This window comes from Cherax quadricarinatus, chromosome 36, assembly GCF_038502225.1.
Source record: "Cherax quadricarinatus isolate ZL_2023a chromosome 36, ASM3850222v1, whole genome shotgun sequence".
NCBI classification, from domain to species: domain Eukaryota; kingdom Metazoa; phylum Arthropoda; class Malacostraca; order Decapoda; family Parastacidae; genus Cherax; species Cherax quadricarinatus.
Genome location: NC_091327.1, coordinates 20780494 through 20801150, shown reverse-complemented (window position 1 = coordinate 20801150; position 20657 = coordinate 20780494). Strand labels below are relative to the sequence as shown.

Genomic DNA, 20657 nt, shown 5'->3' with positions numbered 1-20657 from the left:
AAGTCGGATGTCTCACACCGAGGCAGGGTGACCCAAAAAAGAAAGAAAATCCCCAAAAAGAAAATACTTTCATCATCATTCAACACTTTCACCACACTCACACATTATCACTGCTTTTGCAGAAGTGCTCAGAATACAACAGTTTAGAAGCATATACGTACATGTATAAAGATACACAACATATCCCTCCAAACTGCCAATATCCCAATCCCCTCCTTTAAAGTGCAGGCATTGTACTTCCCATTTCCAGGACTCAAGTCCGACTATATGAAAATAACCGGTTTCCCTGAATCCCTTCACTAAATATTACCCTGCTCACACTCCAACAGATCGTCAGGTCCCAAGTATCATTTGTCTCCATTCACTCCTATCTAACACACTCATGCACGCTTGCTGGAAGTCCAAGCCCCTTGCCCACAAAACCTCCTTTACCCCCTCTCTCCAACCCTTTCGAGGACGACCCCTACCCCTCCTTCCTTCCCCTATAGATTTATATGCTTTCCATGTCATTCTACTTTGATCCATTCTCTCTAAATGACCAAACCACCTCAACAACCCCTCTTCTGCCCTCTGACTAATGCTTTTATTAACTCCACACCTTCTCCTAATTTCCACACTCCGAATTTTCTGCATAATATTTACACCACACATTGCCCTTAGACAGGACATCTCCACTGCCTCCAACCATCTCCTCACTGCTGCATTTACCACCCAAGCTTCACATCCATAAGTGTTGGTACTACTATACTTTCATACATTCCCTTCTTTGCCTCCATAGATAACGTTTTTTGACTCCACTTATACCTCAACGCACCACTCACCTTTTTTCCCTCATCAATTCTATGATTAACCTCATCCTTCATAAACCCATCTGCCGACACGTCAACTCCCAAGTATCTGAAAACATTCACTTCTTCCATACTCCTCCTCCCCAATTTGATATCCAATTTTTCTTTATCTAAATCATTTGATACCCTCATCACATTACTCTTTTCTATGTTCACTTTCAACTTTCTACCTTTACACACATTCTCAAACTCATCCACTAACCTTTGCAATTTTTCTTTAGAATCTCCCATAAGCACAGTATCATCAGCAAAAAGTAACTGTGTCAGTTCCCATTTTGAATTTGATTCCCCATAATTTAATCCTACCCCTCTCCCGAACACCCTAGCATTTACTTCTTTTACAACCCCATCTATAAATATATTAAACAACCATGGTGACATTACACATCCCTGTCTAAGACCTACTTTTACCGGGAAGTATTCTCCCTCTCTTCTACATACCCTAACCTGAGCCTCACTATCCTCATAAAAGCTCTTTACAGCATTTAGTAACTTACCACCTATTCCATATACTTGCAACATCTGCCACATTGCTCCTCTATCCACTCTATCATATGCCTTTTCTAAATCCATAAATGCAATAAAAACTTCCCTACCTTTATCTAAATACTGTTCACATATATGCTTCAATGTAAACACTTGATCTACACATCCCCTACCCACTCTGAAGCCTCCCTGCTCATCCGCAATCCTACATTCTGTCTTACCTCTAATTCTTTCAATTATAACCCTACCGTATACTTTTCCTGGTATACTCAGTAAACTTATTCCTCTATAATTTTTACAATCTCTTTTGTCCCCTTTCCCTTTATATAAATGGACTATACATGCTCTCTGCCAATCCCTAGGTACCTTCCCCTCTTTCATACATTTATTAAACAAAAGTACCAACCACTCCAACACTATATCCCCCCCTGCTTTTAAAATTTCTGTCATGATCCCATCAGTTCCAGCTGCTTTACCCCCTTTCATTCTACGTAATGCCTCACGTACCTCCACCACACTTACATTCTGCTCTTCTTTACTCCTAAAAGATGCTATACCTCCCTGGCCAGTGCATGAAATTACCGCCTCCCTTTCTTCCTCAACATTTAAAAGTTCCTCAAAATATTCTCGCCATCTACCTAATACCTCCCTCCCCCCATTTACTAACTCCCCTACTCTGTTTTTAACTGACAAATCCATACTTTCCCTAGGCTTTCAATTAACTTGTTTAACTCACTCCAAAATTTTTTCTTATTTTCATTAAAATTTCTTGACAGTGCCTCTCCCACTCTTTCATCTGCTCTCCTTTTGCACTCTCACACCACTCTCTTCACCTTTCTTTTACTCTCCATATACTCTGCTCTTCTTATAACACTTCTGCTTTGTAAAAACCTCTCGTAAGCTACCTTTTTCTCTTTTATCACACCCTTTACTTCATCATTCCACCAATCACTCCTCTTTCCTCCTGCCCCCATCCTCCTATAACCACAAACTTCTGCCCCACATTCTAATACTGCATTTTTAAAACTATTCCAACCCTCTTCAACCCCCCCACTACTCATCTTTGCACTAGCCCACCTTTCTGCTAATAGTCGCTTATATCTCGCCCGAACTTCCTCCTCCCTTAGTTTATACACTTTCACCTCCCTCTTACTTGTTGTTGCCACCTTCCTCTTTTCCCATCTACCTCTTACTCTAACTGTAGCTACAACTAAATAATGATCTGATATATCAGTTGCCCCTCTATAAACATGTACATCCTGGAGCCTACCCATCAACCTTTTATCCACCAATACATAATCTAAAACTACTTTCATTACGTGCTACATCATACCTTGTATATTTATTTATCCTCTTTTTCATAAAATATGTATTACTTATTACCAAATTTCTTTCTACACATAGCTGAATTAAAGGCTCCCCATTTACATTTACCCCTGGCACCCCAAATTTACCTACTACTCCCTCCATAACATTTTTACCCACTTTAGCATTGAAATCCCCAACCACCATTACTCTCACACTTATATTTACACTTATTCTATTTACTTTTATACTTACACTTTTATATTTACACCTACCTTGGAGGAGATTTTAGTTTAATTAGTTTGATGAAGGAGATGTTGGCAGAGGTTTAGGGTGGTGGAAGATAGCAGGGCGGTGTATGTTCAGCAGTCATACACATCCAACAACATTGGAGAGTTACTCTCATGTTGTTTTTCTATCGCTTACTCGCTTAACTTACTTGCTACACTGTTAATTCTACACTTTATCGCTGGGTGGAGCTATAGCCTTTATCGATACCTGCTGCTTTAGTATCATACATATTGTAGAATCACTGAATCACTGCAGAAGGCACATTCTCCCCTCTCTCTTCCTCCTCTACTTAGTACTTTGCTATGAGTTTTTTCTTGAATTCTATCCTGTTTCTCACCTTCTTTACCAAAGGGCTGGCACTAGGAGCTTTCTTTGGGCCCATGGTGGCTTATTTAGCAGTTGCAAGCACAAAAAACAATGAATTATTATGAAATGTGTTGTATGAACCCGTGGGGTGATGGTCACATGCTGGTAAACAATGGCACACTGAGTGCGAATAGTGCGGGAGACTGGCTTTGTGTGCACGCTGACGGGCAGACGCGTACCAGAAGGTCGCCAAATCACAAGTCCAATCATGAGCCACGAAGCTAAATTTTGCCAAAAAAACTTGCCGAAAGTCGGATTTCACAAAAGTCACAGCCACCGAACGGCAGGGATCCACTGTAGTTGTTTTTCTTTGATGGTGGGATTGTTCTTGTCTTTTTTGTCTCAAACATTCAAGATTTTAGGTACGTCTTGCTACTTCTACTTACACTTAGGTCACACTACGGATACATGTACAAGCATTTATACACGTGCACCCCTCTGGGCTTTCTTCTGCTTTCTTACTAGTTCTTGTTCTTGTTTATTTCCTCTTATCTCCATGAGGAAGTGGAACAGAATTCTTCCTCTGTAAGCCATGCATGTCGTAAGAGGCAACTAACATGCCGGGAGCAAGGGGCTAGTAACTCCTTCCCCTGAAGAATTGAGACACTTATGTAACATATGGGAATCTTTGTTGAAGAAACGTTTTGTCACACAGTGGCTTCATCAGTCTATACAAAGCAGGAAGGCATAAGGAGAGGAGTAGTTTGAGGTAATCAGTCCCTCAGCCTGGAGTCAATGTGATCAGTCCATCAATCTTGTAAAAAGTACAGCACAGGGCCGTAGCAGTGGCTTATATACTGTAGCCAGGTGAGGCGCAGCAGGAGGCGGCGGGGTCATAGTGGAACCATCCACTAGTCTAAGTAGGTCTTCGTCCAAAGATTGTATAGACTGATGAAGCAACTGCGTAGCGAAACATTTTTTCAATAAAAGATTCCCGTATATTGCACAAGTGTCTCAATTCTTCAACTTGTCGGTTTTCAAAACCATTCATCACACACAACTCCTCCTCCTGTATACACTACTAAAGTTAAAAAGAGAAACTTTCGTTTTGGGCCACCCTGCCTCAGTGGGATATGGCTGGTTTGTTGAATGAAGTGAAAATACTAAAGTATGGATAATATCGAAGGCAAAGAATATTAAAACGAAAACTTCGACAATCATTGTGCACCAACCTGCTTTCATTAAAATATTTGGGTTCATAATAGTGACTAGCTGATGAAGCAGATCTGGTTGTGCCTGGAACAACTCTGGTGCAGCTTTTTTCATGGCAGACTCAAAGAGCTCAGCTTGTGCTCCCGGCACCCCATACCAAGTCTTGGGCTCTCCCCTGTAAATATGACAGGTTATTTAGTTTTACCACAGAAACTAAATAAATTTAGTAAGGTGAGCCAGTTACATGCAATTAATGCAAGGAAACTGATCAAGAATGACTATTATATAGTGAAACTAATACAAAAATTATGATTATGAGCCTCTCCAAGATATGGATTATTAACAGAATGGCTTAACAATTTTTTGTTTTTACACACATTAGTCATCTCCCACCAAACCAGGGTGACCCAAAAGAGGAGAAAACACCCTCACTATCATTCACTCTATCACTGTCTTGCCAGAGCCACATTGATACCACAGTTCAGATGCCCCTCTAAATGTTTTATAATATACTAGCACTCTTTTTATGGGTGTGAAACGTAAGTTGTGAAATGTTACAGCAAAGAGGAGGCTGGAGGCAGTGGAGTTGTGCCTGAAGGAAATGTATGGTGTATATATTATGCAGAGAATTCATAGCTTGGAGATTAGGAAGCTGGTTATTAACAGCTTTATCCAGAGGGCTGAGGAGAGGCTGTAGAGGTTGTTTGGACATTTAGAGAGGATGGAGCAAAATAGGATGACTTGGAGGGCATATAAAAATGTAGTGGAGGGAAGGCTGGGTAGGGATCGCCCTAAGAAAGGTTGGAGGGAGGGGTAAAGGAAGCTTTGTGCATTAGGGGCTTGGAATCTAGCATGAGTATGTGAGCATGTTAGATAGGAGTGGAAATGTGAGCTAGGAAATATTTGTAAAATGATTCAGAGAAACCAGTTAGTTGGATTAAGTCCTGGAGGTGGGAAGTACAGTGCCTGTACTCTGGAGGGGTGGGGATATTTGCAGTTTGGGGGGCATCTAAACTGTAGTATCAATGCATTTCTGGTGAGACAGTGATAGAGTGAATCATGGTGAGGACATTTTTTGTTTTTGTGTCACCATGCCTCGGTAGGAGATGGCTGGTGTGTTGAAAAAATTAAAAAGCCATTCAGTTAATAATCATAAAGCATGTATATAGTGTGAGTATTAAGAAGAATTGTGTAAGAAGTGGAAACAGTAACAAGTTACTAGACAGACTGCTATCAGCAATAAAGCAAACTAATTAAAATGAACAAGAATAGGATAATCTTTGAAACTACTAATCAACTTACCAGTGCAAATAATTGATAGAGTAACTCCAGTGATCTTCATTATGCCAACAGAAAGTTGAGAAGCACATTCCAACATACATCCAGGGGACTTTCATACCAGAGATGTCACAGTTAATGTGCCCAAGGACAGACCCCTCCAATACTGGCAAGTTGTTGAGGTTCCAGCCACTAATTGCATATTCCTGACAAAAAAATTAAGCAAATAAATATAATGTATTTATGGGACAAAAACAATCCTACACAAAATGAAGGCTATTTAAATTCATAAACAAACATGAAAATTAGGAATGGTTTTGAAAGGACCATGAAAATGACCTTCAACAAAATAAACAGAGCAATACTATTCAGAAGCAAAATACTGGAGAAGTTAAGTGTAATGTTACCACAGCGTCAATGTGTATAAGTAGAGGGTTCTACAGGAACTCTTTACTTATACACTTCGGTACTGAGTCAGGGCTTTATGATGGAAGGAAACTAAACCTAACATGTAGGCCAAAATTGAACAAGGGATTTCGTAATACAGCCCTGTGTGAAGTAAGGTTAATCATTCTGTGCTCGGAACTGGACTCCAAAATGTAGACTGAGTCAAACTAGGAAATTTGTAGATAATACAAACTGTTCCGGAAAGGTTACGTTTAATTTATCAATGTCCAGATTATTTCAACACTCGGCTAAAAACTGAAAACTTCCATATGAAGCTTCCATGTGTGACAATGGAAAATGTGCAACAAAACTTCTGGAAAAGAAATTAGCCCTCTCAGAATATGGAATGGTAGAGATTGTAGGTTTCCTTTCTCTTAAAGGTCATTACAGTATTTCCTTCAATGTGATCCCCAAAGAGAGTGATGTCAAAACCAGAATGGTGAAAGTGTCAGGTTTACTAACAGGAAAGTCTCACTGGTAAATGCAATGTGACTGGTACACAAATAACCCGCACATAAAAGAGAGAAGCTTACAACAACGTTTCGGTCTGACTTGGACCATTAACAAAGTCAATGGTCCAAGAATGGCTGGATCCTCGGAAATGCAAGTCAGACCAAGGCAGAGATTGCTGTGAGGAAAAACTAAATTGTCTCAACTGATGAGGAAATCTTCAATATGAAATGGGTCTACATTGGATGGTTGTTGTCTACCAACCTGCTTATGTAGCTAAATTTAGGCTGGCCTAAGAAAGACAGAAAGCGTTAATTTTAATTAATTTGAGAATGATTAGGCTAGGTTGTTTAGTCAGTTTTGGAGCAAAAGTACAGTGGTACCTCGTCATACGAACAGCTCTTAACTCAAACAATTATGTAAGTGTATTTTTGTAAGTGTCCTTGCAAGTGTATTTTTGGTGGTCTGAAACGGATTAATTTAATTTATTCCTTATAGGAACGAATTTGTTCAGTATTGGCAATCGAACAGCCTTCTGGAACGAATTAAGTTCGAATCCCGAGGTACCACTGTACTGGTAAAAATTTGTAGATCATTGACCAAACCAACTCAACAACCCTTCTTCAGCCCTTTGAATAATACTTTTTTTTTTTTTGTAACTCGACATCTACTAATTTTCACACTACAAATTCTCTGCATAATATTTACACCACACATTGCCCTTACACAGGACATCTCCACTGCCCCTAGCTGCCTCCTCACTGCAGCATTCACAGCCCATGTATCATAATCATACAAGTGTATTAGTACCACTATACTCATACATTCCCTTCTTTGCCTCCATGGATAACATAGTACATTATTGTATCTTTATGTTTGTTTACATTTTGCTTGACTGCAAATAGAACATGTATGATCTGTGTTTGTGTGTGCAAGATTTGATAAATTTTCATCTTTTTATAATAGATTTGTGTATATTTTTGATAGTAAACAATAAAACAGACTAATATCTACATATATTTTATGTATTCATGATATACCTAGCTTTTTCTTAATTTTATTGGTCACAAAACTCCAAAAAAAATTTGAGTATACAGGTCTCCCTCAACATTCACGTGGGTTAGGGGATCAAGAGCCTCGCGAATGTTGAAAAACTGCGAATGTTTGGTGCCCCAATATATTGTAGGGAAATATTATACAATACTGCTTCCTTAACTTGTTGAACCATGAACAATCATAAAATACATGAAAACGTCGTAAATTGTACTAAATACATACACGTTATGGTTTAACAACATGTATATTATTAAATACCACTGCCTCCACTGCTGCCTCCATCACTTCCTCAACCACTGCGACTCCCTACTACCCTCCCTCCGACCCCCGCAACTGGCAGCCAGGCCTCCCACCACTGTGTGGTGAGTGTTTGTTTGTTCATTATTTGCTATTAAACTACAGTATAAATAATGTAAACTCATTCATGACTGCACATTGGAATGGCTATTCGGACAAGTATTGGACAGTGACATGTGTTTACTCTTGAACACAGCAAAGAATCAAACATTTCTGCTACTGCTAATAATAACAATAGTAATAATAATAATAATAATTTTTTTTTTTTTCAACAAGTCGGTCGTCTCCCACCGAGGAATTGAAGAAGGAAATTGTACAAAAATACGAGGGAGTGGTTGACACATCATCAGTGTGGCTTTGTTTATGCTGGAGTGAGCATTAGTCTCTGTGCTCTTCCAAACATTTCACAATAATTCACTGTTTGGTGCTAGTAGATTGAGTGTAACTGGAGTGGTAGAGGCAGTGGTTGAGGAAGCGGTTATTTAATACAGAATTATTCAATACAGAAGATTATTCTCAGACATTTAAAAATTACCTGATCAGCTGGCATCAAGTTCTTTGAACTCTTTGTGGGGAACCCAGAGCCATGATCCATTGTGTGGAGATCTGCACCGTATTCTACAGTCACATCCTCATCTATTGAAGAAACAATGCGCCAAAACTCCCGCTCTGCCATTTCTGTAGGTATTAACTGAGGGAAGAGAAAAGGGGATTAATACAGTGAAGATTTAACAATGTAAAATTAATCTTAAGTAAATTAATCATAGTCAGCCTGCACCCTTTTACAGCAGTTATTTAATTTTTTTTTTTTGTACATTGGCCATCTCCCACGAAGGTAGGGTGACCTGAAAAAGAAGAAACAAAAGCTTTTCTTCTCTTTAAATTCAGTAATTTAACCCTTTCACTGTCGGTCCCGTAATATTATGGCTTGCAAGCCAGTCTGATCAGTCCTGTAATACAATGCCAAAATTCTAGCGCCTTCAAATCTGGTTGGTCTACATATGAGAGAATGGATCTGTGTGCTCAATGTACACAGTATAAAAAAAAATCAGAGAGGCCGCAGTGCACTGTGGGAGTGCAAAAATCACCTTGTTCACCATGCCCAGCATTAAAGAATACCTCACTTCCTGATGAACTGGGACTTTTCCCTTCACAAGTGATAGTTCTAACACAGATGGGAGTGTCAGTGAAGATGAATTTCATGGTTTTGAGAAGTTTCTGACCGAAAGCAATGCCCAGCATGCCAGAAATAGTGCTGAAAACCCAGACGACCATCAACCTTTCACCTCTGGTGACGGGCTGTCTTGATCATGTTCAGTTGTACCACAGCGAAAGAGAAAACTCATATTTTCCCATGACTCAAAGAATAAGTACTGTAAGTTTATTCAGGTATACACAAATACAGTTACATAGATTATCATAGTAATAAAGTTGGTAGAATTACCGACAATATGTAAAGTAAAAGGACACAAGTGCAACTAGTGTGACATTTATTGTGGCAACGTTTCGCTCTCCAGGAGCTTTATCAAGCCATTACAAACGATACAAGGACACAGAGGGTATATAAAGGCTCAGAGTGAGGTAACATTTCGATGTAGTAGTAGTAGGTGGTAGTCAGCAGCAGCAGCAGCAGCAGCAGCAGCAGCAGCAGCAGCAGCAGCAGCAGCAGCAGCAGCAGCAGCAGCAGCAGCAGCAGCAGCAGCAGCAGCAGCAGCAGCAGCAGCAGCAGCAGCAGCAGCAGCAGCAGCAGCAGCAGCAGCAGCAGCAGCAGCAGCAGCAGCAGCAGCAGCAGCAGCAGCAGCAGCAGCAGCAGCAGCAGCAGCAGCAGCAGCAGCAGCAGCAGCAGCAGCAGCAGCAGCAGCAGCAGCAGCAGCAGCAGCAGCAGCAGCAGCAGCAGCAGCAGCAGCAGCAGCAGCAGCAGCAGCAGCAGCAGCAGCAGCAGCAGCAGCAGCAGCAGCAGCAGCAGCAGCAGCAGCAGCAGCAGCAGCAGCAGCAGCAGCAGCAGCAGCAGCAGCAGCAGCAGCAGCAGCAGCAGCAGCAGCAGCAGCAGCAGCAGCAGCAGCAGCAGCAGCAGCAGCAGCAGCAGCAGCAGCAGCAGCAGCAGCAGCAGCAGCAGCAGCAGCAGCAGCAGCAGCAGCAGCAGCAGCAGCAGCAGCAGCAGCAGCAGCAGCAGCAGCAGCAGCAGCAGCAGCAGCAGCAGCAGCAGCAGCAGCAGCAGCAGCAGCAGCAGCAGCAGCAGCAGCAGCAGCAGCAGCAGCAGCAGCAGCAGCAGCAGCAGCAGCAGCAGCAGCAGCAGCAGCAGCAGCAGCAGCAGCAGCAGCAGCAGCAGCAGCAGCAGCAGCAGCAGCAGCACAATATGGTAGAGCAGTTAATTCGTACATGAGTAAAAGGATATAAAAGCTATTACTTGGGTAACATAAAAATAGGTTGGACAAATATAGACTGGAAAGAGGCAGCTTGTTTCAGTGTTCACTCTCTGTAATGTGCTTTGTGTAGTATAACAGGAGAGACTATGTGATGGCAGGGTTTACTGTTTTCAGGAGGATTCTTGCTAAGACATCGGAGATGGTGAAGCTGCCGTTGTTTTGTTTAATTGTATTAGAAACAGCGATCAGTACTGAAAACAGTAAACCCTGCCATCACATAGTCTCTCCTGTTACACTACACAAAGCACATTACAGAGAGTGAACACTGAAACAAGCTGCCTCTTTCCAGTCTATATTTGTCCAACCTATTTTTATGTTACCCAAGTAATAGCTTTTATATCCTTTTACTCATGTACGAATTAATTGCTCTACCATATTGTATTACTCTTGTCACTACCACTACTACTACTACTACTACCACCACCACTAGTGAACATCGAAATGTTACCTCACTAGCATTGCACCTCACTCTGAGCCTTTATATACCCTCTGTGTCCTTGTATCGTTTGTAATGGCTTGATAAAGCTCCTGGAGAGCGAAACGTTGCCACAATAAATGTCACATTAGTTGCACTTGTGTCCTTTTACTTTACATAGATTATCATACATATCAGCATATGTATGGAGAACCTAAGTCAGACAAAGTGACTTATTTCCATGTGAGTGGTGGGAAAGACAGCGTGGGTGGTGGGGAAGGCAGTGTGGGTTTGTGTAAACAACATAGCAGCATATGTGTAGAGAACCTAGGATAACCCAAAAGAAAAATCAGACTACAAAACTTATCTCCATGTGGGTGGTGGGAAAGACAGCATGGTTGGTGGGGAAGCCAGCATGGTTGGTGAGGAAGGCAGCATGGGTGGTAGGGAAGGCAGTGTGGGTTTGTGTTAACAAGTTTTGTAAACAATATGATGATAATATTTGTGTGGTTATTGTGTTGCATACAATGAGTGGATATACATATATACATTATGCATTATATTGGTTTCACATGCCACAAAAAGTTACTTGAAAAAATAAAATACAGTATTAGAAAAGAAAAAATAGAATAAAAGTAAAATAGGAGGGGTGTTAATGTTGCAGTTTAAAAACTGTGAAAAGCACCCTTCTGGCAAGACAGTGATGGAGTGAATGTTGGTGAAAGTTTTTCTTTTTCGGGCCACCCTGCCTTGGTGGGAATCGGCCAGTGTGTTAATAATAATAATAAAAAAAGTAAAATTAATATTACCAAGTGAGAAGCAGTCGCCGATGTTGCCGTAAGCGGTTCACTTTGTCAATTTGACGCTTCTATATCTTAGTAAGTACTAATTGCAATTTTTTTTTCTTTTATAACAATCAGAAAAACATTCTTAAGATTTTGGAAGTGAATGTTTTCAGATACTTGGGAGTTGACGTGTCAGCGGATGGATTTATGAAGGATGAGGTTAATCATAGAATTGATGAGGGAAAAAGGGTGAATGGTGCGTTGAGGTATATGTGGAGTCAAAAAACGTTATCTATGGAGGCAAAGAAGGGAATGTATGAAAGTATAGTAGTACCAACACTCTTATATGGATGTGAAGCTTGGGTGGTAAATGCAGCAGCGAGGAGACGGTTGGAGGCAGTGGAGATGTCCTGTCTAAGGGCAATGTGTGGTGTAAATATTATGCAGAAAATTCGGAGTGTGGAAATTAGGAGAAGGTGTGGAGTTAATAAAAGCATTAGTCAGAGGGCAGAAGAGGGTTGTTGAGGTGGTATGGTCATTTAGAGAGAATGGATCAAAGTAGAATGACATGGAAAGCATATAAATCTATAGGGGAAGGAAGGAGGGGTAGGGGTCGTCCTCGAAAGGGTTGGAAAGAGGGGGTAAAGGAGGTTTTGTGGGCTAGGGGCTTGGACTTCCAGCAAGCATGCATGAGCGTATTAGATAGGAGTGAATGGAGGCGAATGATACTTGGGACCTGACAATCTGTTGGAGTGTGAGCAGGGTAATATTTAGTGAAGGGATTCAGGGAAACCGGTTATTTTCATATAGTCGGACTTGAGTCCTGGAAATGGGAAGTACAATGCCTGCACTTTAAAGGAGGGGTTAGGGATATTGGCAGTTTGGAGGGATATGTTGTGTATCTTAATACGTATATGCTTCTAAACTGTTGTATTCTGAGCACCTCTGCAAAAGCAGTGATAATGTGTGAGTGTGGTGAAAGTGTTGAATAATGATGAAAGTATTTTCTTTTTGGGAATTTTCTTTCTTTTTTGGGTCACCCTGCCTCGGTGGGAGACTGCCGACTTGTTGAAAAAAAAAAAAAAAAAATCAACACAGAGCAGGTTTGTGATCCAGGCTCTCGACAGTGAAAAGGTTAAGTACATTACAATGATTAATATTAAATGTAACAAAAAATCCTGTTGTGCTCATTCTATAGGAGGACAATGTAGATATTCCAACATATTTACAGAACTTTAATTTCACCTCAAGTTTCCAGCTAAGTAAATCATTCAAATTTAGCTGACTAGAACATAAAATAGTTTGGCAGGAGGAAATTAAAATCACACACAAGGAAATCTCTTATGTATCACTGAAGTGAGCAAATACAAGAATAAAGAAATAATGCAGCAACAGAGTAAGAATTAGCAGCAGTAATTATGTATGAAGACAAAGTAGATTTAGCAGCAGAAGTTGTGATGAAGCAAATTTAGCAGAAGATGAAACAGCAGCAGAAATTCTGAATGAAGAGGAAGCACTGAGAAAAAAAATTCCATAAATAGCTGATGAAGTAATATGATAGTTAGGAGGAAAGATAACGAGTAGTGGGAGAACATAAACTTACAACTTGGTAAGAAGGTTTAGGGGTAAAATTCAACAAAATAATATGGCATCCCCCCCCCAAAAAAAAAAAAACGATCCTTTAGTGAAGCTAAGAAAAAATGTGCCCAGTGTTCAATTTCCTAAGAAACCACTTACATGGACTGGCATATTGAAGTAATCTTGTTTGAACTTGTCTGCCATTTCTCCAAAGGACTGTAAAGTGTATTCTTTTTGGGCTTGCTCAAATCCAAATGCCTCCACCGGTTTACTTACTTCAACTGCAACACACTTTGGACACCGCCAATCACCTGCAAATTTAAGCAATTATGCTTACAGAATTTGGTTATGTACTATAGTGAAGCAAGTAAACAAGAATTTGCTGTTATCATACATGGTATAATCTGTAAATACATTACTGGTACAACTGATACTTGATTACCACAATTTGGCTAAGAAAAATTATCATGATGATTTACCCCCCCACCCCCCTAAGCACACACACAACATTTGGATATCTGTTTTGTAGATGCTTCACCATCCATTGGCGTTATCAATACAATACATGGAGAAACTGAACACTATTATAGAAGGCAATGATAAGTCCCTCAGCCTTGCAAAACTGTATACAAAAGACAGTAGAAGACGAGTTAATCAGTCCCTCAGATACCCACACACACCTAGATGTTCCACGTGTCTAATTTATCAACTTGTCTGCATTTTAGATAATTACAAAATAAAAATTAGCATAATTTCACTTCTCATTGGTAACTGATTTTATAAAACATTTATTAGAGGAATATTCAACTTATTAATGGGTATCTGTTCATCATGGTTGCCACATACAGTACAAGACATGTGGCCACGCCATTGTTTGGACACATCTATTACTGAACACTGAAATTAGATCCATTTGCAAGTGGGACAACAACCGCCCAGGGAGATACTACCGTCCTGTCAGGTGAGTGTAAAATGGAAGCCTGTAATTGTTTACATTGCTGGTGTCTTTTTTCTGTCTCATAAACATGCAAGATTTCAGGTATGTCTTGCTACATCTACTTACACTTAGGTCACACTACACATTCATGTACAAGTATATATACATACACCCTGCTGAGTTTTCTTCTATTTTCTTACTAGTCCTTGTTCTTGTTTATTCCGTCTCCATGGGGAAGCAGAACAGAATTCTTCCTCCATAAGCCATGCATGTCATAAGAGGTGATTAACATGCCGGGAGCAAGGGGCTAGTAACCTCTTCTCCTGTATACATTACTAAAGTTAAAAAGAGAAACTTTTGTTGTTCTTGTTGGGCCACCCTGCTTTGGTGGGATACAGCTCGTTTGTTGAAAGATTAAACAGATATGACAGTAAATTAACATCAGAAGGGACACAGCAATCATAAGTGATACTGTAGAAAATCAATGTGAAAGCTTTCGGGTAATTTTTTTGGTGTTTATAATACTCAAACCAATAAAATTCTATTTTGCTTGTGCTATGCAGTCTTCCAGCTCTCAAATATTAGCAGAACATCACATCCTGGAAGCGTGTATTATGCTTAAATAATTTCCTTTTTTTTTTTTCAACAAGTCGGCCGTCTCCCACCGAGGCAGGGTGACCCAAAAAGAAAGAAAATCCCCAAAAAGAAAATACTTTCATCATCATTCAACACTTTCACCTCACTCACACATAAACACTGTTTTTGCAGAGGTGCTCAGAACACAACAGCTTAGAAGCATATACCTATAAAGATACACAACATATCCTTCCAAGCTGCCAATATCCCAAACCCCTCCTTTAGAGTGCAGGCATTGTAATTCCCATTTCCAGGACTCAAGTCCGGCTATATAAAATTAACCGGTTTCCCTGAATCCCTTCACTAAATATTACCCTGCTCACACTCCAACAGATCGTCAGGTCCCAAATACCATTTATCTCCATTTACTCCTATCTAACATGCTCACGCACGCTTGCTGGAAGTCCAAGCCCCTCCCCCACAAAAACCTTCTTTACCCCCTCCCTCCAACCTTTTCAAGGACGACCCCTACCCCGCCTTCCTTCTCCTACATATTTATACGCTCTCCATGTCATTCTACTTTGAACCATTCTCTCTAAATGACCAAACCACCTCAACAACCCCTCTTCAGCCCTCTGACTAATACTTTATTAACTCCACACCTTCTCCTAATTTCCACACTCCGAATTTTCTGCATAATATTTACACCACACATTGCCCTTAGACAGGACATCTCCACTGCCTCCAACCGCCTCCTCGCTGCTGCATTCACAACCCAAGCTTCACACCCATATAAGAGTGTTGGTACTACTGTACTTTCATACATTCCCTTCTTTGCCTCCATAGATAACTTTTTTTCTCCAAATATACCTCAATGCACCACTCACCTTTTTTCCCTCATCAATTCTATGATTAACCTCATCCTTCATAAATCCATCTGCCGACACGTAAACTCTGAAAACATTCACTTCTTCCATACTTCACCTTCCCAATTTGATATCCAATTTTTCTTTATCAAAATCATTTGATACCCTCATCACCTTACTCTTTTCTATGTTCACTTTCAACTTTCTACCTTTACACACACTCCCAAACTCATCCACTAACCTTTGCAATTTTTCTTTAGAATCTCCCATGAGCACAGTATTATCAGCAAAAAGCAACTGTGTCAATTCCCATTTTGTATTTGATTCCCCATAATTTAATCCCACCCCTCTCCCGAACACCCTAGCATTTACTTCTTTTACAACCCCATCTATAAATATATTAAACAACCATGGTGACATTACACTTCCCTGTCTAAGACCTACTTTTACTGGGAAGTAGTCTCCCTCTCTTCTACACACCCTAACATGAGCCTCACTATCCTCATAAAAACTCTTTACAGCATTTAGTAACTTACCACCTATTCCATATATTTGCAACATCTGCCACATTGCTCCCCTATCCACTATCATATGCCTTTTCTAAATCCATAAATGCAATAAAAACTTCCCTACCTTTAACCCTTTCAGGGTCCGTCCCGTAGATCTACGGCGTTACGTTCAGGGTCCAAACCGTAGATCTACGTCATGAGCTCAGCTCACTCTGATACTGTGAGTGGTAAATTTGGGCCTAGATATGAGAGAATACATCTATGTGGTATGTGTGCACCATATAAAACAAATCCTGCAGCACACTGTGTATAATGAGAGAGAAAAACTGAGACCGTGATTTTCGATTAAAACAGCGACTTTGAAGTGTTTTTTCGTATGTTTTTTATAGTTGTATTTGTGATTTCTTGGTCTCATTTGATAGTATGGAAGATATATTACAGAAATAGAGATAATTTTGATTGGTTTTAGCACTGGAAATGGCTTGAAACTGAGCTCAAAGTGGCGGAAATGTTAAATTTTTGCCGATGTTCAGGAGTAAACAAACGACCTCACACATCTAATACACGCCAGCTGGTGGGTCTAATATACATTCACAAATGTGGTGATGATATTTATACAATTATTACAATATTGCATAACAGTAAATCTTCTATTTTTTGGTGTGAATAAAAATTCATTATGTGAATAAAAAATCAAAATGGAATTTATTTGTAATGCCTCAAAACATAACTAATGAACAGAGGAAATGTTAGTTTAGTGCCAGGAATACCTACATTGTTTATTCTGGACCCTATTTTGAAATTGGAATATTTTGAACTTTGTGTTAAATTGGCCAAATTACCAATTTCCGGTCACTTTATTTTGTAGTTGAAACAGTTGACTTGGCGATTTCTTGTGCTCGATCGATAGAATAGAAGTGATACTAGTGAAATAGCTAAGAATTTGGTTGACTGGAATAATGTAATTGGCCTAAAATAGAAGTCAAAGTCGGCAAAATCGCCGATTCGTAAATATCGCTGACACATCAAAATTCACGAGAGCATAATTTCGTCAATTTTCCATAAAATTTCGTACTTTTTGTTTTATTACATTCACAAAAAGATTCTCTACCATTTCAAAAGAAAAAATAAAAATTTTTTTTTTGAAAATTCTTGGACACTGGGGCACTACTTCAGATTTTGGCCTTGGACCCTGAAAGGGTTAAATACTGTTCACATATATGCCACAATGTAAACACGATCTACACATCCCCTACCCACTCTGAAACAACCTTGCTCATCTGCAATCCTACGTTCTGTCTTACCTCTACGTCTTTCAATTATAATCCTACCGTACATTTTTCCTGGTATACTCAGGGCCGGATTACCGCATAGGCAAACGAGGCATTTGCCTAGGGCCCCGCGCATTTGGGGGGCCCCGCGGTCCAAGGGGTTCACGGGCTCATCCAAGACTGCGCACATGGTGGAAGTGCAAAGGGGTCCCTACCTAAAAAGTTCAAGTGTTTGGAGAGTAAAATTGATTTTTAAAAATTAATCAAAACAAAAATAAATAATGAAATAAAATAAAATAAAAATAAATAAACCTAACCATAGATGGCAACACTCAACATGCCTTCGTTTACATCAGAACAGCTGTGTTTTCCCGCTAATGGGTGAGTATGGGAGATTCCTCTCCAATTTTCTGTAGTAATTACACGTTATCTAGACTTGTACTGTGACAAATTAACTGAAGTGTTGTTGATAGACATTGATGTGTATGGATAAATGTTTGTTTTCGCCTCTAAATGTTAAGGGAGGTACCTGATAGGGTTACTTGACCAGTAAAGATGCATGGACCAGTAAAGACACATTTTTGGTAAAAATACTATAAAGAAAAACCTAAAAACGCAAACTGACTTCTGTTTGTAGGTTTTAAAAGCACTTTGTCCTGTCTTTAAGTCTTTATCATTTCAATAACAGATCTCAATTGATTGATGTTCTACATCACTTCCGTCGCAAATGCTTAGTTTTCAAGTTGCGACGGAAGTGATGTAGAACATCAATTAATTTACTACATATTTCCCCAGAAACACATAAGCCACATCAGAAAATCGTTGGTTGGGTGAAACTGAAAATTGTCCCTGCATTCTTTAATTCTCATGTTCTTATCTATGGTGGTAGGCCATATATCATGCAAAACATAATGATTAATTTAGTTATGAAAATGGTAATATAAATACCATTGTGCATTGTTCTTGGACTCGGTATGATTTCTGTTTAAGTAAATTGGAGATCAAGGAGGATGAATGAGTAAAATATTCGTAGCCCAAATCACTAACCTAATCTATGGTAAAATTTCTGTATATGACTCCTTTCTGGTAACGTTTTGAATTTTTAGATGCGCAGCCAGAGGAAAGGGGGCTACAACTACAAGGGCCATATCCCCCAATTGACAGAAAATTTTTTTTAATAATAATTAAAAAATTAATAATAATTGATAATGAAAAATTTGTATTTGCATGATTACAGACAGTGATACATCCTCATTATGGCATCTCCTGAAAGTGATGTTGGACTTTCTTATGCGAGTGGGTCACAGAAAAGAAAAGAAAATTCAAGAAGAAGAACAGAAAAAGAAAGATGTAGGAAGCTGCAGAAAGATCACAGACATACTCACGAAAACAGTTTCTGATGTTACCAGTACAGTTGAATCTGCAGATACGTCAGATCATACAGGAAGCCCTCCCTCCATTATTTCTCAGCCAGCATCCACTTCTTTTGTGTCTTCTCTCAATGTCTCAACGGACATTTCAGCCACAGGATTTGTCTTAAAAGATCCTGCCTCATGGCCAAATGTAATCCCAGATTCTCTACGTAATGCTTTCATTGCAGAAAACTTCAGTCAAACTCTGAACATTGACTTTAGGAAATCAGCAAGGATTTATGATAATGGAAGTCGTCGTTGTTTAAAGTCATCTATGTTTTATAGGAAGCTTGCAAATTCAGAAACTGTGAAAAGATCATGGATGGTATACTCTGAAAGCTAAGGAAAAGTGTACTGTTCAGCATGCAAGCTATTTTCTACCAAAGAAAATACCTTCACACAGGGATTCAATGACTGGAAAAATTCCAAGCGTTTCGAGGAACATGAAAACAGCACCACTCACAGGAGCTGCATTTTAGCCAGTGTATTTCGTGCACAGAAAAAAGGCTTACTGGATTCTCATTTGGAAAATCAAACTGAAAAAGAGCGCACTTATTGGAGAAAAGTTCTAGAAAGAGTTGTTGCTGTTGTAAAATTCTTAGCTTTAAGAGGACTTGCTTTCCGTGGAGAAAATGAGGTTTTTGGGTAGGAAAACAATGGCAATTTCCTAGGGATCATAGAACTGTTAGCGCAATTCGATCCATTCTTAGCAAATCATGTGTCACGCCTTGGGAATGCAGGAAGAGGCACTATCTTACATGTCATCTACTATATGCAATGAATTTATTGAACTGATGACTAAGAAGGCCCTCAATAACATCATAGCAGCTGTGAAAACTGCAAAATACTTCGCAATAAGTGTAGATTCAACACCCGATATTTCACATACAGATCAATTGACATTCATTGTTCGCTTCGTCGACTCCAGTGGTAAGCCTGTAGAGCGCTTTATAAAATTCATTCCTCTTTCAGGCCATGATGGAGAAACAATGATGAATGTATTACTGGATACTCTGCTTGAACATGATCTCTCTATTATGGATTGCCGTGGCCAGAGCTACGACAATGCAAGTAACATGTCGGGTAAATATAATGGATTGCAAGCCCGTATCAAGCAAATCAACCCACTTGCAGAATTGAGAGAAGCTGCATTAAAGTTGCAACAACACCTTTCAGCAGATGTTCAGGACACATTTGTTGAAGAAATAGTTCATTTTTCTGGGTATATGAATCAGATTAAAGCTCCACCTGAAAAATGTGCACCCTCAGCTGCTCTGAAACATTTAAGAAATGCAGGTATCTCAGAAACCTTCCCTAAATTTGACATAGTGTATCGCCTTTACCTAACACTTCCAGCTACTAACTGTGAAGGAGCACGTTCATTTTCTGTTTTGAAAAGAGTGAAAAACCAGCTCCGTTCAACAATGAGCCAAGACAAATTGTGTAACCTAGCGTTGTTGACCATTGAGTCTGATCTAACAAGAAATATTGATTTTCAGAATATAATTGATGATTTTGCCAATATGAAATCCAGAAAAAAGTTTAAGAAGTGCCTGTGAATATAAACAATTCTTTACTTTCTTGAGTTTATATGATTTGATAGTCTTACGCATGATGCAATGATAACAATAATGGTCAGTGATTTATAAAGGGAATAATAGTGCTGTAGTGGTTATGCTGAATATAATAGGTACATGATGTCACTACTTTAATAGCCTAATCTAGTAATACTATGCTGTCTTGAGTTTATTCTCTTTAAAATGCATGATTTAACAAGATAGTTATAATGGCTGTTGGTAAATGGTTTTGATTTAACAAGATAGTTATAATGGCTGTTGGTAAATGGTTTTGGTTGTCTTGATGTACTTTCCCTATTAAATTTAATCTAAATAGCCAGAATGTATTT

General features: G+C 39.5%; 1 protein-coding gene across 4 annotated transcripts in view; it reads right to left on the bottom strand.

The window, feature by feature from the left end:
- Kdm5 (Lysine demethylase 5) overlaps positions 1–20657 on the bottom strand; it is a 121956-nt gene that overhangs the window by 61631 nt on the left and 39668 nt on the right. For all 4 annotated transcript variants that reach the window (XM_070091545.1, XM_070091547.1, XM_070091546.1 and 1 more), the window contains 4 exons: positions 13340–13491; positions 8512–8667; positions 5751–5932; positions 4469–4623 (listed from right to left, as the gene is read on the bottom strand). In XM_070091545.1, coding sequence (XP_069947646.1) covers positions 4469–4623; positions 5751–5932; positions 8512–8667; positions 13340–13491 — 645 coding nt within the window. The remainder of the gene's footprint in view (positions 1–4468; positions 4624–5750; positions 5933–8511; positions 8668–13339; positions 13492–20657) is intronic.